The sequence below is a fragment of the Impatiens glandulifera genome, chromosome 2, assembly GCF_907164915.1.
Source record: "Impatiens glandulifera chromosome 2, dImpGla2.1, whole genome shotgun sequence".
Classification (NCBI taxonomy): Eukaryota; Viridiplantae; Streptophyta; class Magnoliopsida; order Ericales; family Balsaminaceae; genus Impatiens; species Impatiens glandulifera.
The window spans coordinates 8,657,233-8,682,407 of NC_061863.1; the positions used below are offsets into that span (position 1 = coordinate 8,657,233).

The 25,175-nt window shown below is 30.4% G+C and overlaps 1 protein-coding gene across 1 annotated transcript; it reads right to left on the reverse strand.

The window, feature by feature from the left end:
- Nucleotides 1–15,937: 15,937 nt before the first annotated feature.
- Nucleotides 15,938–19,922, reverse strand: LOC124924295 (probable polygalacturonase At3g15720). Its single transcript, XM_047464354.1, has 10 exons — nucleotides 19,683–19,922; nucleotides 18,362–18,487; nucleotides 17,969–18,103; nucleotides 17,652–17,855; nucleotides 17,482–17,508; nucleotides 16,812–17,019; nucleotides 16,658–16,739; nucleotides 16,453–16,561; nucleotides 16,261–16,377; nucleotides 15,938–16,177 (listed from the first exon to the last, which is right to left on the reverse strand). Exons 1-10 carry the CDS (start codon nucleotides 19,920–19,922, stop codon nucleotides 15,938–15,940), a joined length of 1,488 nt encoding a protein of 495 aa, XP_047320310.1.
- Nucleotides 19,923–25,175: the final 5,253 nt, after the last annotated feature.

The window sequence follows — 25,175 nt, forward strand, 5'->3', positions numbered from 1 at the left end:
GAGAAATCTTGTCCGAACGTAGTTCCAAAATTGTATCACGGATAGATCGTGATTCCGCATTTCGTTGAGGTTGGTTTCTCAATTTTCTGCTGGAGTTGTAATTGACTTAGGTTGTGGGGATTTCTTAAGTGAACGCTGGAATTGCAATTGACTTAAGTTATGGAGATTTTATAAGTGTCTACTGGAGTGACAATTGATTTAAACTAGGGATGTTGTTTAAGTATATGCTGGAGTTGCATTTGACTGAAGATGAAAATCTTTTAAGATACTAAGCTGCTAGAGAATAAAGTGCTTTAGCCATGTGTTAGACATTATATTTACTCATTTAAGCTAACTCTGTGTGGATCTTACAATCATTTCATTTTCATAAAATGTTTTAGTGTCGATACAAGGGTTTGAATTTTGAAAATATTTAGGACCGGGCTCATACAAGCTGCCTACGTATCCCATAGCTAGGGGAATTCAGGTCCAACGTAGTTCCATGCACGTTGTTTGTGAAAAATGTTTGTGTGTGTGTGAATGTTTTGAAAATCTTTTGAGATCCTAAGTCGAAGAGCAAAATACTTTAGCTTTGGGTATTATATTTTTCCAAGTGGGACTCCGTGGGGATCTTGTGTTCATTTTTATTTTAATGAAAATTCCCCTTAGTGTTAACTAGGAGTTTTTGGTTTTTGAAAATATTTAGGACCGGGCTCATACAAGCTGCCTACGTATCCCATAGATAGGGGAATTCAGGTCCAACGTAGTTCCATGCATGTTGTTTGTGAAAAATGTTTGTGTGAATTCTTGTGAAAACGTTGAGATCCTAAGTCGAAGAGTAAAATACTTTAGCTTTGGGCGTTATATTTTCTCAAGTGGAACTCTGTGAGGATCTCGTGGTCATTTTTATTTTAATAAAAAAATGCCCCTAGTGTTTACTAGGAGTTATTGGTTTAGGACTCAACTTAGAGTGTGATTAACTCACTTTTTGATGTATATGCAATGAATGTATACGATGTGATGTGAAATGAAATGTCTATTAAGTTCTTTCGATAATTGATAGAGGTGACCGCACCCTAGATGGATTGCCTACGTACTCTCAAGAGAGATCATGTCTGACGTAGTTCACAATTTCTTATGAATTTTGGTATGGATGAGGAATGAATGTGTGTTATGTGAAATGAAATGTCTATCAACTTTTTTAGATAATTGATAGAGGTGATCGCACCCTAGATGGGTTGCTTACGTACTCTTGAGAGAGATCGGGTATGACGTAGTTCACAACTTATGAGTTATGATATTTAGTATGGATGAGCAATGAATGCGTGTTATGTGAAATGAAATGTCTATCAACTTCTTTCAATAATTGATAAAAGTGACCGCACCTTGGATGGGTTGCCTACGTACTCTCGAGAGAGATTAGTTCTGACGCAGTTCACAACTTTTGAATTATGAACTTTGATATGGATGAGAAATGAATGAATGTATTGTGAAATGTCTATGAACTTGTGTCTTTAATTGATAGTGGTGATCGCACCCTAGATGGGTTGCCTACGTACTCTCGTGAGAGATCATGTCTAACGTAATTCACAACTTGTGAAAGTTATGAACTTTTATGTATGTAATGAAACATGCATGCTTTAGACGAAGTATCTTTTGAGCATGTCGACGTTAAAGGGTGCTGAGAGTTCTTCTCCGTCCAAGGTGGTCAATCTCGTGACGCCGCCTAAAAAGACTTTCTTGACGAGGTAGGGTCCTTCCCATGGTGTTTGGAATTTCCCTCTAGGGTCTAGTATCCACAAGTTCTTCTTTAGAACTAGATCACCCTCTTGAATGTTCCTAGGTTTCACCTTCATGTTGAAAGCTCTTGTCATTCTTCTTTGGTATGCTTGCGTGTGACATAATGCGTCTAACCTCTTGTCTTCCATAAGGGTTAGCTGATTGTATCGTGACTTACACCAATCTTCCTCCACTACTTGTGTCTCGAGTAAAATTCTTAGAATAGAAACTTCGATTTCGATAGATTGCACTGTATCCATTCTGTAGACCAATGCAAATGGTGTTTCTCTTATTGATGTTCGAATGGTCGTTCTGTATCCCCATAGGGCGTATGGAAGCTTCTCGTGCCAATCCTTGTACGTCTGAGTCATTAAAGAGCTTTATTTTTCCAGAGATAACCCCAAAAATGGTTCAAAATATTATCAAATAAATATATCAAATTCAAAAAACTTTGGAAAACTTACAATTACTGTAAAAAAGGAAGCCACATAAAATTTGAGTGTGGGAAACTACAATATAAAGTTAAGAAAGATGATGATATTCTCACTGAAAAGCAAACAAAAAATTGCGGAGAAACTTGTATTGTCGACGCCAAAGATAGTGAACTCCTCATGATTTCTGTTTGCGATGCAATGTCTCAAGATGATTGGATACTCGATTATGACTGTACGTATCATATGTGTCCCAATCGGGACTGATTTTCAACATATGATACAATTTCCAAAGGTGTTGTGTTAATGGGAGACAATTAATCATGCAAGGTTATGAGTATAAAAACAATAAAAATCAAGATGTTTGATGGAGTTGTTCGAATACTTGATGATGTGAAACATGTTACTGATTTGAAGAGAAATTTTATTTCTCTTAGTACTCTCGATTCAAAATGTTACAAGTAAACTGCTGAAGGTTGAGTTATGAATGTTAGTAGAGGTGTTCTTGTCGTGATGAAAGATGAAAGAAAACTTGACATGTTATATGTTCTTAAAAACTCCACAATTGTATGCGATATTATTGTCGCTACCTCCTCATTTGTGATGATGATATCACAAAATTGTGGCATATTAGACTTGGTCATATGAGCGAGAATGACATGACCGAGTTGAGTAAGCGAAGACTTCTTGATGGACAAAGTATTACCAAATTAATGTTTTGTGAGAACCTATTCTCAACAAGTAGAAAATAGTCAAAATCTCTAATGGCATTCACAATACTGGAGGAATACTTGATTGTATCCACTTTAATCCATGGGGATCGTATATGGTGCCTTCTATGATAGATGATTATTATATGCTGACGGTTATCGATGATTTCTCCAAAAAGTTTGGTTTTCTTCTTGAAACAAAAGAGTGATGTGTTTAATAAGTTTTAAGGAGTGAAAGACTATGATTGAGAAACAGATAGGGAAACCAATAAAACGTTTATGTACTAATAATGGTTATGAGTTCTGCTTTGAAGAATTTATAGCTCTATGCAGAACTGAAGGAATTGTATGGCACCACACCGTGCCTAAGAATCCACAACGATATGGTGTGGTAGAGAGGATGAATGAAACATTGATGGAGAAAGTGCGTTGTATGTTGATTTATAAAAGTCTTTTGGGATGAAGCTGCAACTTTAGCGTATTTACTCATCAATCGTTCTCCGTCAACTGCAATTAATAAACAGACTCAGCAAGAAGTATGATATGGTATACCTTCTATTTATTTGATTTGAGAATTTATAGTTGGTAAACGTATACTCATGTTAATAAAGGAAAATTGGAGGCTCGATCTATAAAGTGTATTTTCATCGGTTATAAATCCGTTGGAATGGTGTACAACCTATGGTGTCTAGAAACTAGAAAGGTAATAATTAGTAGAATTGTTACTTTCAATAAAACACCTATGTTACTTGCTACACCAATGTTCTACATATTTTCACGATAAAATTCAGTAAGAATTTAGCAAGAAGGTGATGTTTGAGATAAGATCAAAATCTGAACTTGCAACAACATTTTCAACTACACTAGACTTGTTAGATACTTCATCACTTACACAACAATGTCATATTGCTGTAGATAAACCCAAATATGAAATTAGACCATCTTGAAGACTCGATGAGGAAATTTATAGTTAAATTTCGGAGATTGATTTTACTGACGTGTTTAATCTGATTATGAAACATATTTTGATTCGAGTATTATTTGGCATCGTGACAATGCATATTTTGGAGCTTGAGCAGCTATGTGTGAAGACCGTGTTTCTACATGAAGTTTTAGATGAAGACATTAATATGTATCAACCTAAATAATTTGCAGTCTTAAGAGAACTGTATTTGTTCTCACTTAAAATGACTTAAGTTATAGTAATATTGTAGATTGTTTAGATGCATGTTTTTTTGTTTCCTTTGGTTTGATTGTTCATTGAATTAAGGTAAATGCTTGTTTTGCCTAATTTCAAACTCTTGTAGGTTTTTTTTTTTGTTTAGGTTTTTCTTTAACAAGTCGTCCCCAAAAAAATCTCATAGTTGTAGGTTTTTGCTAGCTTTCAATATTATAAAAAAACATTATTAATTGGATTTGAATTTTGCAACATACATTTATATTGTTTTAAGCATTCTAATTGTATATTATTTTGTAACATTGTCTAAAGGAAAGAAATAGATATAAAGAAAAATGAAGATTTGTGAAATTTTGTTGAAGTTTAAAATTTGTTTTCAATAAATGAATATGGTTAGAAATGGAGTTCAGACTAATTCAAATTTTCTCCAAGTTAATTATCAAATTTCAATAACTATGAAGTTTTTAAGAATGGTTACAAATAAAGTTTGTTTACCTAGTATTTGATCTAAGATTGATTTAAGACGTGTTTTTGGTTATATTTTCCTTGAAAATTCTAGTTGTCAATTATATGGTAGAGTTACTTACGTTATTTTGATTTTAACCTAAAAAATAATTATTTCATTTGAGACGCATTTAAAATTGTTCGATATCCATTCGTAACAAAAAGAAAGCCAGGAAAGTTTCACAGTTAATTTTATAATGAAAAATAACACCAAACTGTTACTATTGTTAAAGACTTTTAATGACTTGAAAACAATATTTAACAACCATTTTCCCAATCGTTAAAGATTATTTTTTACTAGTGTGGGCATCGTTGTCTTTTGTTTGGTTTTTTATTGCCTGAAATGAATTATTTTCATAATACATTTTATACTAACTAGCAAGAATATCATTATAGTTATACAGGAAGATAAAAATTACATAATTAAAAAAAAACAATTTCCATAAAAATATCTCATAACAAAAAGTTGAAACAACTAAAAGCAAACTAAAACATTTCATGAATTTTAAGTTTATTTTTGGCCTATTTTTTAAAAAAAGTCATAAAGTTAGTATAATCTTTCACAGCGATGATATTTCGTTCAACTTAATACATTTTAGTTGAAATCGAATCGGTAACATTTAGTATCTTAGACACAATTCTTAGCATTTTATCTAGAATTGGTAAAATTTAACATACTTAATTGTATTTATTGTTAGAACAATAACACATTTTTAAACATAAAATATTCTTAGTCTTGAGAAAACATATTCAACTTTTGTAATTAATATTATATTATTAAGACCTTTGATACTAATTAAAACCAAATTTTACAAAATATATACATTTTGATTCAAATGTTTGAGGATGTTTTTTAGTTCAAGACAATTTTGGCTAGTCCAATGGTTGGACATTATTGTATGTACTGAATTTTTATTCTTATTTCAAACCAAAGTTATTATAGACAGAGAGATCACTAATTTTGATATTATTAATTAATTGGAAGATTTATATTTATGAATTAATCTTTCATTATTTTACCACTCTCTTATAAATTATGTTTATATTGTTATCTTACCTCGCTCTTGAAAATTAAAGTCGAAAAACATTACTTATAATACAATTCAAACTATTTTTTTTCAAAAAATAAATAAAAATTATTCAATTCATTCTCAATTTATTAAATTAAATATTAAAATGACATAGTACCAGATTTTATAATTTTAAAATATATTCAACCACCTTTCTTTAATAATGTTAATTATAACTCGTCAACCTTTTATGACACAATTTGTTTTTAGTCTATATCTAAATATTACTTGTTTTGGAATTGATAAGCTATTAAGATTAAATTTTATTTAGAAAATCTTCTTTGCAAATTTATCACATAACCCTCTCTTAAAATGCTAACGACAATAAATATTTATGTGCAAAACCGATAGGATTATTATTGTGTTTTACCATCGTTTGCACGCAGTAAATCTGCGACTTAGAAAATCACAAGTCTTAACTTAATTTAAATTTATGATGCATTTATAAGAGCTTGAGCAAATTTGCAACTTAGGAAAGAAAAAAATGTTAATCATTATTGTTGTAAAAAAACCATAAAGATTTGTCAATGACCTGATTGATCTCCTACATCGACTATTAAGATTAACTTCTATTTAATATTTTTTTTTTTGCAACTTTATCATATAGCCATTTCTAAAAAAGAAACGGGCTATTAATATCCTAATGCAAAATTGGTAGGATAATTTTCATGCTTTACCTTTGCATGCTGTAAATCTGTGACTTAAGAATTCACATCACTATAAAGTTTTACCTTAATTTAATTTTTTTTTTTTTTTTTGAAAAATGACTTAGGATCATTTCATTAAAAATTCTCAAAAAAAGGAAAAAAAACCATAAGTTTAAGAGATCATTCTAGACAGATCTAGAATGATTTTAAAGTCGTATCATTCTCAATAAAAGCAAAAACGTAAATGAACTATCTAATTATAATATTTTTGTTTCTAATGATTTCAGTAAACGGTAAATTCAAATTCCTGCTGATATTCCAATTTTGCTCCGTACTTGAAACTTTTCTCCACGTTCCCACAAGTGCGCCACAATCCGAGACTATATCTCTCCATAATTCTTCAACACTTCTGTGGGTTCTGCCATATACTCTCGCATATGTTCTTGCCAAATATTGTAAACAGTGCTGGACCTGAGATTTCGAGGCCTGAATTCATACATATATTTTTTATCGATTTAAATATAATAGTATTTGTAACATGAATTCTAGAAATAAAATATCATCAAAACAATATGTCATAAGTAATACTAAAAAAACAAAGAAGATCCAAACAAAATATAAAATTCATGTTCTGAACTAGTACATAGTCACTTGCATATTACTCGTCTCGCATTTTTTGAAGCGAAAGTATTGATCAAGTTATAATTTTTTTCTCGATAGATAATATAACTAACCAATTTAGTCTTTCTTGCAACATAGTTGATCGAAGATAAGTTTTAATCAACTTCAATTTGGAAAAACATCTTTCCGCAGATGCAACAGTAATTGGTATAGTCAGCAAAACTCGATATGCAATATAGGAATTTGGATAACAACCATCCATTGTTTTCAAATAATTCAGCACATCAATCGCTCTTTTTGCTTCTCCGGGTAATGAATGTCTTAACAACTTTAGTTCTAGAAATAAATCTGATCCATCAACATCGGAGTGCCCATCATGTGTTAAAGAATTTTAAAGATTGATACATGAGCTCAAGAGACCATCATCATCATCAATAGACTTCAACTTCTCCAAACTAAATAAAAACCCAAAGGTTTCTTCGTACTTTTGAAATTTCTCAAACCGAGTTTGAAGCGAAGAAAGAGCTTGATCAATTATAAATAAGAAGTAATTAACTCGAAAAGATTCTTTAGGAGATTGAGTTACCTCTTCACTGTTGAGATCATCAAATTGTCTCTTTCTCCGAATGATGCATTTTTCTCGGAAAATAGGTTCAATTCCCATTTCACTTGCAATATGTTTGGCTTCAACCAAGGCTTGATCAAATCTAGATTTTCTAAACTCTTGGAGAAAAGAAATAAGCCCCTTTAAGTGTCCGATAGCAACATCAATATCCATTTTTTCTGATTGGAGAAATTTATTGATAATGTTAATCTCATGTAATAACTTGTATCAAATTATCATTCCGGTTAGGAATTCAAAATTCTCAAGTTCAAATGATGCCAAGCCTTCAGCTTCACTCTTTATTTTTGAGTCATAAGAAGTGTTTGCCAAATCAATTAAAGCATCTAGTATTTTTGAAGTCTGGTCATTTATGGGCTTCACACTTTCAACATGACTTTTGTTAGAATTAAGCTAATTCCATTAATGAATGGAAATAAGATTGTAAATAAATAAAATCAAATAAAATTCACACAAATTCAAACGTGAATTAACGGTGAATTTAATCCAAATTATAATTAAATATTAATTGTTTAATTAATATTTAATGCCTAATTAGAAAATTAAAGCATAATGTTAGGATAAACATTTAGCTTTAATTGGCCTATTGGCTAACGTATGGACTTTTCAATTAGCTAGCATTAGCATTGAATGTCTAACATTGCATTTCTGCAAATCAACGTATAGGCTGATGTTAATTAGTTATGGATTATTTAACAAATGAATGAGCAATATTTATTGCTAATAAACGTTTGGATGGTTTTATTTACAGGTTTAATTCTCAGCAATATATACCCATTCATTATTCATTTTACATATACTTCATCCTTCATCTTTCTCACTCTAGAATTCCAAAAGTCTTCTTCTTGTTTTGTGAGTGTTCTTCGAGTTCTTCGCTCGATATTTTCCATTAAAACCCGGTGATAGTTCAGGTACTTTGTCAAGCTCGTTGTGTAGTGATTCCGGTGCTGAATCACTACTAGATTCGTTGTACTCTGGGAGACAGCCATCTGTGATAAGCTCTAGCACACGGGGAGACGGTGGAACTGTTTTAAGGGAAATGTGTCTAACACATGCCTCGAATCAACCATCAAATACGGTGATATTGTTCTTCGTATATCTTATTTCATTTTTATTTATTTGTAACATCGTATGTATATATATATTTCTGTTATTTCAAGACATTATTTCTAACAATCTTAAAACAGTTCCTTTGTGCTAAGCTATTTAAGAGCTTGCACCATCGAATATATTTTTTGTCTTTGATGTTTCAGAAATACGAGTCGCGGTGTTGCGGAAGAGATGATGTTCATTTCGAAAAAAATGGAAAAGATTCATCTCAAGGAATCAACAAATAAAGATAAGTCTTTATTGCATATAAATATGTTTGATTATTAACACATATGTTCTTATGCTGTTAAAGCTTAGTTTTATAAGCTAATATATTTTGATATGAAAATTTTCTCAAGAACATTAATTTGTATATTCATTATATAAATGTTATATAGAAAATAAATTAGAACACAATAATTTAATTTGTTCTAGTCTTATTTAAAGATTTGTTTGGTTATTAAAATTATTAATAATAATGAATGAAAATAAGAAAGTAACTAATATGTTAGCTTTCAATTTTTATAAAATTTATGGTGTTAAAATTAATTATAATTGAAACATATGGTTTCAGTTTTAAAATAATTAATTATAATATATACCTTCTTTTTAATTAAACAATATAATTAATAAGAATATGGTAGGATGATTTAATAAATAAAGAGAGGTCATATCTTTATTTATACATTTTTTATATATTACATTTTATTATGATAATAAGTTATGGTTTTAAATGTGTATATATTCATTGTTTGACAGAGTTTAAGTCAAAAAGAAGAGAAAGTTAAATTTCTCTAAAAAGAAGACAAAAGGTCGTAAACAGTAATATAACATTGAAATGGCGCATTGGCGCAGTGGTTCAAAGTTTAGACGTAATGATGCGTGGAGGAAAAGAGGTCATGTGTTCGAATCCAGCTGGTGAGATGATTTCTTTTGTAGAAATCAGATTTGTTAAAATGACAGTGGTCATTGATGTTAAAAACCATTCCAATTTCTTGTGTAGAAATTATGAGTTGAATGGGGGTAGTCTATAAATCGGACTAGCTAAAATGACTTTAGTTGTCATTGATATTGAAACCATTCAAATTTCTTGTGTAGAAATTATGAGATGAATGGGATAGTCAATGATTTCTTTGTAGAAATCAGACTTGTTAAAGGTATTGATGTTGAAACCAATCCAATTTCTTGTAGAAATTATAAGATGAATGGATAGTCAATGATTTCTTGGTAGAAATCTGACTCCTTAAAATGACTCTATCCATTGATGTTGGAGATTAATGTCTTTATAAAATTTAGACTTGAGTCTTGATGTGAAAATCATTATAATTTTCTTGTGTAAAAATTATGAGATTAATGTGTTCATAATGATTTCTTATAAAAAAAAACATGATTTGTCTAAATGACATTAATTATGAATGTTGAAATCATTATAATTTCTTATGTAGAAATTATGAAATAAATTGAGTATAGAAATTTTAATTTCTTAAGATTAAATAAGTTGTTTGTGTTAGAACTTATTCTAATCATGCATTGAAAGAGACAATTATGTAAGTCGAAATATTTTCGCAAGAATTATCTCGGTGAGAATGATCCACCTAGATTTGTTTTGAGCATTGCCGCTTCACGTGGATTATCGTTCATAACACGATAATGTAATTACTTCGATTAAGACATGAGGTACATTTGTAGTTATGTTTTATTTGATCATATTGCTAATTGATTATTATTATAAATCATGCATATTAGCTAATAATATGATGATTCATGTTATTCATAATAAGTATGATTATCTAGAAATTTATATATATATATATATATATATATATATAAATTAAGATTTATTTTCTATCTATTTTTATTTTAATAGATAATTTTGAAATTTGTCACAAATTGTATTCTTTGATTGACAAAGAATTGTTAAAGAATGTTAAATGTCATCTAATTAATTAAGAAACGAATAATTGATGACATGAATATTTATTTTTATAATTAGTTAGTTTTATATTCGATTAAAGATAAATGATCAACATTCTAATTAAGTGTAATAATTAATATTCTAATTAATTATCATGTATTTTTTAAACGTATTTTTAATGATAAATGAAATTGTATATATATTTGTTTAATAATATATGACATATTATTTATTTGATTACGTTTCTATGTTATTGACTATATATACTATAGTTGTTTTGTTGTGGTGACAAAAATTCATGAAGCAATAATATATAATAACATATATATGGATATATTAAATTTGGTATAATATAATATATTTGATATACATTGTTTAATTGTATCATAAAGATTTATTGGATTTGATATTTTGAAATCAAATAATTACAAGAAAAGTCTTGTTTGATTTGAGAATAATGTGGCAAACGTGCCGATATTGCGGGATGCAAACGTGCAATCGAAAATAAATGTTTAAGCGGTTTCGGTCAAAGATGCTTAAAACATTATGATTTCTTTTGTAGAAATCATGTGATATGGTGAATATTTATTTGATTAAATATTCTAATTTCTTTTATAGAAATTAATTGTTGAAATGAATATTTTAATTGATTAAATATTTTAATTTCTTATGTAGAGATTATGTGAAGAATGATTTATATATGAATAAACATTCTAATCTCTTGTATAGAAATTATATTTTATTCAATTAAATATTTATGATATAGTTATCTTATTCATTGTATGATAAGTATAACAAAAGAAATTTGTAAAAGAATTGTGTGACAATTTCTTGATTAGAAAATCATTGATTTAAATCATATAAGTGTGTGATTTAAAAAAAAATGGTACCAAAATGAATATGGGGGCAAATATTTTATTGATTATAACACAAAAATAATTGTGTATATTATGATAAATAAAAAGATAATTTATTGTTAGAGAAATATGTTCTCTATAAAAGATAAAGTTGCGCAACTTTACAAAAAGAAAGAAAATAACAAGAAAATGTCTTGTTTATATTTGCTGAGTTGGTGTTCAAATCAATATTTTAGATTTGAGGATTTTGAAATCAAGAAATGTGTCATATTTTGACATTATTTTCATAAAACTATAAAACTTTGAAGAACCAATGTCTTCAAAAAGATTTTATGAAATAAATGAAAAAGAAAGTTTATAAAGTCTTGATATGACTTATAACAAATTTTATAATAATGATATGAAAATGTGATCATACTTTTATTAAAAAGTGGATGTGACAATTATATATATCATGAAGACAATGAAAATTATTTCATTACGTGTCTTTTGTATGATATTTTTATCGTTGAAAATTACGATAAAAATGATTAAATCCATAAAGGATATGAATTGCACTAAACGAAATATCATGTTGTTATCAAATGATATATTGATATTATTAAATGAAAGACTTTACGTCTTAGAAGTGCAATCTACGTATGGAAATCTTCTAAGAAACTTATGATGGATAGATTAAACGTTATAATCTATATTTTTGACTTATGTCAAAAAATAAAATATTTTTATGTAAAATATATAATTGTTTACACGAAGGCAGAATAGTTCAAAGACATTTTGTCTACTAGTTAGCCAGGTAAACAATATTTTCATAAAAAATTAAATGATAAGCATGTACGAATGACTATGCTTCTTATTAGAAGATGTTCCAAGGTTAACTAAGAATGTACCAACATAAATTTCTAATTATTGTGATAGTAATTGAAAATTGGACAAGCTTAGAGTCAGTGACAAGTCTAGACATACACGTCTTAGACATAATGTCATTAGACTATACTCTCTAATGGAGTTATCAAATTTGACTATGTAAGTCAAAGATAACATTGTGGATCCACTAATCAGATTATTGAATAGAGAGATAATTTGAAGTCTTTTGAGACATTAGCCTACTATAAGTTGGTATGAAGGAAAACCCAACCTATGCAGACTGGAGATCCCAAGAACTAGGTTCAATGGGACAACCTAATTGTACTGACTTGGAAAGTTATTGTTGAGGATTAATCCTATAACGAAACAATAATATTTTGACGAGGATAAGTATATCGCTTTTAATGATTCTTTGTGAGCAAAGAGATCACCTATGTGAGGGAGAAGTGGGGCCGCTTCGAAAGAATTGCACGGCTCAATTCTAGACCCTCTCACAGAACCAGGCGCGTGTTCCATGGCCAAAATGGACACAACCATGAGAGCTTGACATGTATTAGGGAGAATTCTATGTGAAAGTGTGTAATCGTTTACACAAAAGGCAGAATAGTTCAAGGACATCGAGTCTACTAATCAGCTAGTAAAGTTATATGTTTTCACAAGGGAAGGTTCAAAGGGTTACACCTACCTATCCTATGTAGAATTCAACTGTTGAACCTTTCACCGGGTTAATCTTTCAATTTCCATTAATGTGGGGGATTGTTAGAATTAAGCTAATTCCATTAATGAATGGAAATAAGATTGTAAATAAATAAAATCAAATAAAATTCACACAAATTCAAACGTGAATTAACGGTGAATTTAATCCAAATTATAATTAAATATTAATTGTTTAATTAATATTTAATGCCTAATTAGAAAATTAAAGCATAATGTTAGGATAAACATTTAGCTTTAATTGGCCTATTGGCTAACGTATGGACTTTTCAATTAGCTAGCATTAGCATTGAATGTCTAACATTGCATTTCTGCAAATCAACGTATAGGCTGATGTTAATTAGTTATGGATTAATTAACAAATGAATGAGCAATATTTATTGCTAATAAACGTTTGGATGGTTTTATTTACAGGTTTAATTCTCAGCAATATATACCCATTCATTATTCATTTTACATATACTTCATCCTTCATCTTTCTCACTCTAGAATTCCAAAAGTCTTCTTCTTGTTTTGTGAGTGTTCTTCGAGTTCTTCGCTCGATATTTTCCATTGAAACCCGGTGATAGTTCAGGTACTTTGTCAAGCTCGTTGTGTAGTGATTCCGGTGCTGAATCACTACTAGATTCGTTGTACCCTGGGAGACAGCCATCTGTGATAAGCTCTAGCACACGGGGAGACGGTGGAACTGTTTTAAGGGAAATGTGTCTAACACATGCCTCGAATCAACCATCAAATACGGTGATATTGTTCTTCGTATATCTTATTTCATTTTTATTTATTTGTAACATCGTATGTATATATATATTTCTGTTATTTCAAGACATTATTTCTAACAACTTTTGCATCGTGTTTGTGATAATGGCTTGACCGTAAGACCTTGTACATGATCTTTGAAGATTTTCCACCGCTTGGTAAAGAAGAGAATAATGAATATATGCGTTGTATAACACCAAGCTCGGGGAAGGAGACGACCGAGTTTTCTGCTCCAATTCTGCAAGATGGAGGATCGACGACAGACTTAGGGTTTTGGGGAAGTATTTCCTTTTCTTTTTCCAGAATGCTTGTTCTTATTTTTTTTCCTTGATTTTGTTGATAATGGGAATCGTGTGATTCTTTTCTCCAAGTAAGATAGTGTTTTTTATTTTTATTTTTTTGGATACAAATTAAGTTAGGGCTTATCATTAATAGGTTATCAATTATTATTTATGTGCTTTTTAAAAATAAGCCCATAAACATATCATTATAATTTATTTATTTTTGAAGATTTTGGTGCAACAAAAATATTTGGGCCTGAGGCAATTGCCTCACTTATTACACAGTAGGTCCGGGCCTAGTTGTAAACTACTACTACAAAGTCACACTTGAATACGTTTGTTGCGAATCTATTTTTTTTGGCTTTGAGTAGTGCTGCTTCTTTGATTTCTTTCCATTCCTTTGGGTAACTGATCAGCTCTAGGCTTTTAGAAAATCTGTTCCAAATTTCCAATGCTATACTGTAGCTCCCAAACAAGTGATCAATGGTTTCTTCACTTTCGTTGCATAGAAGACATCTCACGTCCGAGATGCTCATATATTTGCTGATACGGTCAGTCATCGAATAAACTAGTGTCGAGGAATGATCTCGGTTGAGCATACGAGAGGAACCCATTTTTTTTTAATCGACCATTTACTAATTTCAGCATTTACCTTCATTTCGGCCAACCAATAATCTCATTCACATTATTATTCTTTTTACCTCATTCATCTAATTACTAATCTCATGACCTCATTTCGAGCATATTTTGTACCGACCTCCCGATCACCTTCATTGAAACGTATATCCTCCACAATATTTAGTATTTTGTACCGACATCTTTACACTCATTTCGTTCAACCAACCATCACCTTAACACCGATATTTTTCGTTCCCCACTCGACCAATACTAATCTTGTGATTTCATTTCGAGTATTTTATACCGACCCATTTTTACCCTAATTTCGGTCAAATTAACAATTTCATTCATATTAATATTTTTGTATCTCAATCGACCAATTACTAATCCCATGACCTCATTTCAAGTATATTTTGTAACGACCTCCCGATCCCCTTTATCACAACTTATATCCTCCACATATGTAGTATTTTGTACTAAATATTTATAATTTTGTGTATGGGTATATGATTTATATGATTAATAATTCAAAATAAACCCCTCAACCCACATTAAACATATATCACCCTCTTCTCCAAAAAAGACATATATCATCCTATAACATTAAATAAAACAAAACATCTAAGAACTTAATAAAATATTAAAATATCGCAAATTTATCGACGTATGTTTATAAAGATATTTGGTAGAATTTAAAACATATAAGTTTTTTTTTGAATAAATTCATTTTATTAAAAGAATAATGCAATACTAGATCAGCCAATCCCGATGATGCCTAAAACAAAAACACCAATGGGACAAGCCAAAACCAAAACCCACCCGTACAACATGCTCATGACCAACTCTCATACCTAAACAAACAACCATACATATAATTTATAGGTTATAAATTCAAAACTAATATACATCTTTTGTAATCTTAATTTTTTAATTATTCGTTCCAATTTTATGAGCGGGTCAACCTGAAACCTGACATAAATATTTATTTGCACTCATAAATGTATCCAAATCAACCACAACTCTCCCCTAACAATGTAACCGCAACTCTCCCCTAACAATGTAGAATTAAACATAATTCTATCTATAAATAATGAAGTGTACAGTATATTTAGAGAATGAGCAAATAATATAGCATAATATGGATAGAGAAACCTATTCATTTTATTCCAATATGAAACATTCATGATTTCAATCATATATATAATTAAATATATTATCATGAATTAGGATCAAAATGTTCTTATTATAAACTAAAAATGAGAGCAATTAATATGATTACAAAAACATCAAATCTAACTCTTTAAATGTCACCAATACTGCATGATACAACTGGATACACTACGGAAGGGACAGACACGTTCGCGTTCTTGCAAGTCGCATAAACATTGTCACCCATAGAGCTTGAAGTTATGTTTACATTGTCAAAAACAATATTATTGCATGGAACTTCATTGCTGCAATCTAGGAGTATTGCTTGCTTAATTGCAGACGTTCCTTGCACATTTATATATTTCACATTACTCACTTCCACCGCGCCCGACTTCAAAAGAAATATATCAATACAAGTAATAATTATATTGTTGTACAAAATTAATTAGACATGATGTATAACAATATACTTACTTTTGCGGGACAGTCGTGTTTTCCATTGCAATAGTTTTGATCAATAATAATAGAGTTCTTAACATCATTCAACTGGATGTGTTCAAATGTAATATTTCTTGCATATCCTTTTCCACCCTAAAAAATAAGATCAAATCACAGTGTTAAATGATTTTTTAATTATAAATTTATTTTTCAGCATAGTTAATTTACCTGCCATGTCTTTATCCTTGCACCATTTTGTGTTCCAGTGAAATTGCAATTTAGTATATGAACATCTTCCACAGTATCTTGAGACCCGCCTCCACCGAGGCTACCCACACTTCAATAATATGACAATAAAAAACATGATTATTATGGTTCTTATCTACATAATGATCCAGATTCAAAAAGAGTTTTCAAATGGACGATATTTTACCTTATGCCATGCCCAGGTCCGCATTGAACTCCTTCAACAAAAATGTTTGAACTACCGGGACAAATTGCAACACAATCATCCCCTACAATAATATACATACAATAAATTATATATCTTTTTAATAACAAATTACTATCAAACAATTCGATCACACCTGTGCCAATAATAGAGTTGGTGATATTAACGTTAGTTGAGGAAGAGATGCTGATTCCATCCGTATTAGGGCTGTCTTTGGGTGCGGTTATTGTAAGGCCAGAAATGGTAACCTGGTTGCATGAAAGGAAGTTTATATGTCTCTTTGGAGGGTTGATATGAGTCAAACCACTTAATTCAAGGTTTTTGCAGCTTGAAAACTTTAATCCCTGCATCAATTAGTTCCCACATTTGTATAAGAGGAGATTCTTAAAGAAAGAAAACAATTAATTATGAATACCTTAACTAGTTATTTAAATCCAACATGATTATTATCAAATTAATAAGAAAACAAATTAACTTAACATCCCATATTATCATTATTTTTCACTTTAATTTGACATTTTTCCAATAAAAAACAAACTTGACGCCTTAGGGTTGTAAATCCCTAAGTCCAAGGCTTCTGCAACTAACATAGGATGGTTATATTTTGTAATGACTTTTAAACATCAAATTAACTCACTCAGATAGCTTAAGTGACAATAATAGCTCCTGATACAATTTCCACTTAGAACACATGACTCTATGTCATTCTATATTAAAAAGAAAGAAAACAAAATTCTAAACACCCAATTATCAACACAACAGTTATTAAGAATACAATTGATATTGTCCTACAACACTACTCTTACCATTGGTCGTGAGCATATACTTGCTTTCTGAAAATGAAGAAACAAGAAAAAAAATCAACATATTATTAGTATATCAGTTTGAAAAGTATAAATCACATTGTTTCTATTCAAGTGAAGAAAATATACTATTCTCTTTTAGAAACAATTTTTTAAGTTTAAAGAAAACTTACTTTTTGATTCAAATTGTTATCGTTAATTATATCGTCATTATGATCCTCATTTCCGGGATTTTCCCACCATAGTGAACCTTGCCCATCAAGTGTCCCGTTTCCATAAACTCGAAGACCGTCAACATATGAGAACCCTATCCATGTGTTGCCCACACAACCTGTCCATTCACCTATGGTTTTGGGTGCCACCAGGGTTCCATCAATCTATAAAGAAATGTTTTATATTTAAATAGATAAATAAAGTTATCCAAAAATAATGAAAACAATTAAAAGATTGGTCATCCAAGAATCGTGTTTCTATCATCAAATTAAATCACCTGAACTTGAACAGATGGTCCTTTACAGGGACCATTGAATTGAAGAGGTGCCAACAAGTATTTATTTCCTTCAGGAACCACCATGGTAGCATTGCTGCTACTTGCACATGTTTTATCCCATGCTTGTAAGAAAGCCTTCAAATTAGGGTTCATCAAATTCATGTCCATTAATGTAATATTGAACTGAGATTAGTCTAAAGAAGTGGATGAAACACAGTGCATAAACAATTTTAAAAAAATGATATCTACAAATTCAACCACATATAATAGATTAAAGTTGAATTTGTTGGTACGTGTGCTTTATTTTAATAAATTTCATTGAATCTTTCTCTAACCATGAAAACATTCATAGTAATATCAAGTTTATAGATCATTTAACGAAACAATAATTACCTGAGAATCATCTACATCTCCATTTCCCTTGGCACCAAATTCTGTTACATCAAATGTAACTGCTAAAGTAAGGTCTAAAATTAATAATAGAGAACATGAAAATGTTAAAATTGTATTTGACCACTCCTGTCAATAAAAAAAAACAAATGAGTATCATAAAATAAATAAAATAATTAAAAATATATTTTATTTTATGAAGAAATGTGTCACCATTTTATCAGAAAGCACAAGCCAATTATTCACACACCACACACAAAAAATTAAATCTAGAATGTAGTATAATGAAGTACAACAATCATTTATATAGTTATTTCATGATCATCTTTTAATTTTTTTAAGATAAATGAGAAACATATATGAATTTAATAATCATTTTTACTAAATTTTGTAACATTTACATAACTTTAGTTAGTGATTAAAATAAATATATAATTTATTACTATATATTCGAGATTTTGTAAATATTACTTCATTAAATTTAGTTATATTAATATAATTTAATGAACAACAACCATTTATATGGCCATCTCATTATAATTTTAGTTAATATTTACTATTTCACTATATATAAAGATTTTCAAAATATTATCTAAATTAAATTATATGAATAACAACAATTAATTTTTTTATATATATTATTTTTAAAAAAATTTAAATGCATTATGATATAAATTAAAATGGTTTAAGTAAAATGCAGATCTATTAAAGGGTTCAGGTGACTTCTGTCCACCTAAAAAAAAATATATATATTTTATTTTGTTTTTACGGTAAAAATATGTCATGATTCCTTATTTTTTTTTTCAATTTAATTCACTCTTACTTCTGTAATTTAAAAAATGTCATCTACTCGTTTTATTTATATATATATTTCCTTTAATTTTTTAAGTCCACCACAAAATATCTGCAAGATCACTAAAGAAATATAAAAGATATATTTAATCGTAAATAACTTTAGTTGTTTTTCTTAATGAGTATCATGCGTAGCATATATATAGTTAAATACATATAATAGAAGTGACCTTTGATATATCCAAGTAAAATAATTGTATGTTGATGCTTTGTTTGAGATAAAATTAACTTTTGTGGTTAATTTATGTTGTTGATACCGATGATGAGTTTTGTTGTTTAATATCCTCCCGCAAGAGAAACGATGTGGCACAAACTGTGAGCTTGTTATGAAAAAATGCAAGGAATTTGGATGAAAGACCTTTAATAAGAATATCTGCAATATGATCACGAGTTTAGATGTATAGAATGATAAGTGTCTTATGAGCAACACATTCTCGAACAAAATGAAAATCAATCTTAATGTGTTTGGTACGAGCATGAAAGACGGGATATGAAAGACGGGATTGGCAGCGAGAAATGCAACACCAATGTTATCGCACCATATAATAGGAGGACGATTCAAACTAACGTGAAGCTCACCTAGTAGAGATTGGAGCCAACAAAGTTCATCAATAGCATGAGCAAGGGAACAATATTCATAATTTATACTAGAACGAGCATCAACCTGTTTCTTTTTGTGACATTTGATATACTCAAATAAAGGCGAGCTCATGACGTGTGAGAGTAAGATATTGAAGAGCGCCAATAATACTTCGGTAGAGAAGTGGGTCACTCAAGGGTTCTCCATCATATTTAAAAATAGAAGACCTAGTGACAATAAGAGTATGAAGTGGCTTTTCATTCATCATATTAGCGCTCTTGAGGATTGTAGAAATATAGTTAACTTGACTAAGAAACAAACCGTAGAAGTTCGAGTAGCTTCAACTCCAAAAATATAATTAATATCATCCATTTCTTTAATAGAAAATAGTTTATACAATTTAGATATCGTAGACATAAGATGGGGTGAAGAGTTTCCCATAAATATAATATCCTCCACGTAAACTAATAAATAAGCTGAAATATCGCCTTTGCGATAGAGAAAGAGCAATGTATTGAATTTGAATTCAATAAAGCCCTACATAACATGGAATGTTAAGTATGTGTGCTTTCTTTAGTCCATAAATGGCCTTTTGTAGACGACATACATGATGTGGGAAATCAGGGTATAAATACAGGCAGTTGAGTCATATAAACTTCTTCAAGTTATGTGTCATGAAGAAAATAATTACTCACATTAAGGTTGTGGATAGACCACTATTGTGTAACAGCGAGTGAGAGAATTGTTTGGATAGTAGTTGGTTTGACAACCGAGCTAAAGGATTTCTCATAATCAATTTTAAATTGTTGATGAAAACCTTTTGCAATAAGTTGTGCTTTGTGTCATTCAATTGATCCATCAATTTTTTGTTTGAGCTTAAAAATCCATTTACATCGAACCAAAATGCAAGCATGAGTTTGCGGAACAAGAGTCCACGTGTTTTTATGGAGTAGAAAATTATCCTTAGATGTCATGACAGCCCTCCAAGTAGGGTCTTTATTGGTCGATAAAACACATGTAGGTTCAAAACTAGAGGCAAAGTTTATATTTAAGGAATGAATCCAATTTTTGGCTCGAGTGACCATGGGATGAAGGGAACATGCAAGGGTACAAACATGTGAAGTACGAGGAAAAGGATTTCTAGGAATAGGCGTGGATTCAACCAATGTGGGAGTAGAAGAGTTAGAAAAAGATTGAGGTGGGGTAGTGATTGGATTGATTGGTTAGTTGTGGAGTAATAAATGTTTAGGTTGTAGGTGGAACAAAATATGTGAGGATAGATAGCGACGGTTGTTGGGTTGTGTGAGTAGGTGCAGAAGGTGATATTGTAGAAAAATGAAACATTTTTTTTCATTGAAGGTAACATGTTGAGAGATGTATGTACGACCGATTGGTAGGTGGAGACATTTATAGCCTTTGTGAACCGAGTTATACCCAAAAAAGGTACATCAGGTGGACCGAAAATCCATCGTGTGTTGGTTGTAGGGTCTTATAAGAGGGTAACATGCACACCTAAAAGACTTCAAAGAAATATTGTCATGCACACACTATAATAATATTTCATATGGAGAGTGATGATCTAGAGAAGGTGACTGATGTCGGTTGATAAGATATGTTGCGGTGAGAGACACATCATCTCAATATTGAGGAGGTACTGATGCATGTGCCCTTAGGTGAGGCTAATCTCATTGATATGCCATAATTTTCATATAGGGGCATGTGAGTTGGTGTTTTATACCATGAAATTCTATTAATGATCCAAGATTATGGTATTTTCTACCCCAATCAGTCTAAATCATTTTTATACTCTGGTAGAATTATTTTTCAACGAGTGTCTGAAATTTCACAAATATAGATAACAAATCTTATTTCATTTGAAGTTGGTATAACCACGTATACCAACTATAATCATCAACAAAAATTACCATATTATGAAAACTTTATGTAGAGAAAATGGGAGTCGGTCCCAAACATCAGAATGAATTAAATCAAGTGGAATAAAAGTTTTTTATATAAAATTTGGAAAAGGTAATTTCTGAGCTTTTCTAATCTGACATGCTTCACAATATTAAAGTTCTTGTTTCCTAACATAGGTAACTGAAAATGAGAAATAACATATGATGTGGTGGCAACACATGGGTGTGCAAAACGATGATGTCAAGTAGACGATGATGCTCGAGAGGTCGTAAGAGCATGTTTAGGGGTGGCTGAGGGAGAAATGTAGTATATCCCATTTTTAAGTCTGTCTCGAAGAATTTCCATCTTTGTTGAAAGATCCTTTACCAAATAGTAAGAAAGATAAAATTCAAAGAATACATTATTATCAGTGGTAAATCGAGCAACACTCATCAAATTCTTAATAATTTGTTGAACATACAAAATATTTCGTAGATGTAGAGTTTGATATCCACTATTAATAATAGAATTGTCAATGTGAGATATGGAAAAAGGGTTACCGTTATAACCTGAAATTTGTTCAATAGCTTGAAATTTGTTCATTAGCTTGATAATAGATTGATGTATACTTTCAAAAGTTATGTATTAATTTTATATTATCTTTGTACCACAAAATTTAAAGAAATATAATTTTTTTACCACATATCTATAAATGTTTTTAAAGAGTGTGAATAATAAAATGAAAAATAAGGCTAGAATTGAAGAATCCATATGCAATGCCTATATTCTTGAAAAATATCTGCATTTATTTCATATTATTTTGAATCGAATGTAAATTTTAAACAAAGACAACCCCAAAGGAACACGGAATGGTCAGTCAACAAAACTAAACCACCAATTTTGATTTTCAATTAGCTTGGACGCGGGAGTGATGGTTCAACAAAGAGATTTATGACTAGCCAAGAAAGTTTATGTTAGATTAAGTTAAAAAAAGAAAAAGGAAAAAACTATTTAAATTAAGATTAAAAAAGAAATTTTTAATTAAGTTGAACGCTTTAATTGATTAAAATGAACTTAGGATAATAAAAATCAATACGACATACTTTTGATGATGCGTTAATAAGTGAATAAAACTAAGTTCTGATGCATATGTTTAATGCATAGGAAAAGCTAAACAGACACTGACAATAAAGCTGACGTCAGCAAAGCTGAAGAAAGTTGGTAGTAAGGTTGCCAACAACAAAATTGATTTCAGAAGGCTGGCTTCAACAGATGTGTTGAAGAAGCGCTGACAGTCGGCTTGCTTCAACAATAGAGTGAAAGAAGCGCTGACAGTCGGCTTGCTTCAACAATAGAGTGGAAGAAGCGCTGATAGAAGCCTTGTTCCATGAGTAGTCTGAAGAAGCACTAGCAGCAGCTTTGTCTCGGTAGTAGTCTGAAGAAACGCTAGCATCATGCTTACCTCAGCAACAGTCTGAAGAAGCGCTGGCAATAGCCTTGTTTCAGCAGCAATCTAAAGAAGTACTGGCAGCAGCCTTGCTTCAGCAGTTGTCTAAAGAAGCGCTGATAGCAACATTACTTCTTCAGCACAACTATGTTGTGCTAACAACCGAGTAGCCAACATCAGTCTTGCTTCATCAGCACAGCAGCGTTGTACTAATAGTTGTGTTCACTATCAGTAGTCTTCCAAGTCAGCTTAATACGCCCAAATGTATAATTTCCACGTACTCGATTATTCCATTAGCACATGCAGTATTATCCAGTACACCATGTTTTAACTAATATTTTGTGCATTACAATCTCGTACGCCACGATCCAACAAACTAATGTTTTGTGCATTACAATCTCGTACGCCACGATCCAACAAATATTATTCTTGCGTACGATCTCGTACTCTTGGCGTACAACCATTGAAAAGCTTACACGTATCTACAAATTAGATTTGACAGTTGTTACACTTAAGATATAAAAAGGGATCAAAGTACAACGGTGAATCTCTTCTTGAACTCGGGAAATCTTGATCACACGATTTTTCCGAATTGCTTAACTCTTTGATTATTCTCTAGTTTATTCTAAGAATCATTAAATTAAGCTTAGCGATAATTTACTATAAGTTTACCTGAGTGTATTTTTAGTGTTGTAAGTTGAACAAAACATTGTCTGCTCAATAGAGTGTGATAGTTAGAAGTTCAGAACAGACAGCTGTTAAGTCTTGTGTTCTGACTGGGTTTGTGTAGACGCTATACAAATCAAAGTCCTATAGTGGATTCCTTCTGGAAACAGAAAATGGGTGATATAGGAGTTTTATCTCCGAACATCCTTAAAACCTTGTGTTATTTCATTTCTGGATCTTATAGTCCGTTATTTACTGCTTTAAATCCCGCAATCACTTTCCGCACTTGAATTTTTTCAACATCTTGCTACGATTTGTTGAAGAATAGAAATAAATTTGAAGTCCTTAACAGGATTAAAATTGCATTGAAAGTCAAAAATAGTATAACAATATTTAATCTCCCCTTCTATTGTTGTCACCGATCCTAACAGTTTAGTTACTCACACGTATATCCTACTAAATTATCCATAAATGGATCCATATTATATTATAGGTAATGAATGATTAAATGTTAATTTCAATCACGAATATAAAAAATTAATTTCATTTCAAAAATTTTGAATTTTTTGTGACATGAGTGATGGATTAGATCCGGTAGAAATAAATTGTCAATTCTCATCATGATTCTAATCAAAGGTAATGAACTTATTATTTTAATTTCCATTTGAATTATACCATTAATGATGGATATTATATGTGATTATTCTATCTCACTTTGAAGATTATACAAAAACAAAAAGGGAATCTTGACACAGAATTATCACATTTCATCTTATTTGGTCCTAAAACACCAGTGGCCTCATATACTCCATAAATGGTTTTGTGTGGATGACAGGTGATTTTGGATCTAATAAATCAACATTGAATAGTGGAATTTGCATTCGTACAAATGATGTTAGTTACTATGTACTTTTGGAGGAGATTATTGAATTAGAATACCATATTTTATGTTTATGTGTAGTTCTATTTAGATGTTTATGATTTGATCCTACTAGAGATACCAGAGTTAATGAAACTTATAGATTAATTGACATAGAATGAAATGGAGATATAGTTAGAACCACTCATTTGTTCTTGCTCAACAAACTATAAAAATATATTATTTGAACTATCCAACCACAACAAATGATCATAATCATGAATGGATGGATATTTGTAAAACAAAGTCATGAGATAGATAGAAGAAATATGGACAAATGAAATGGAATATCAACAGAAATGTGCAACCATATAACTATATATTCCCCTGAATATTCCATTACAACGATTTGAGTGATCCAAATGTTATGAATGTTGAGTCGAATGGTTCAGTATAAAAAGAATTGCATGGTTCAGATAAAAAGTGAAGTTGTACAAATTGAATAGTACAGTATTAC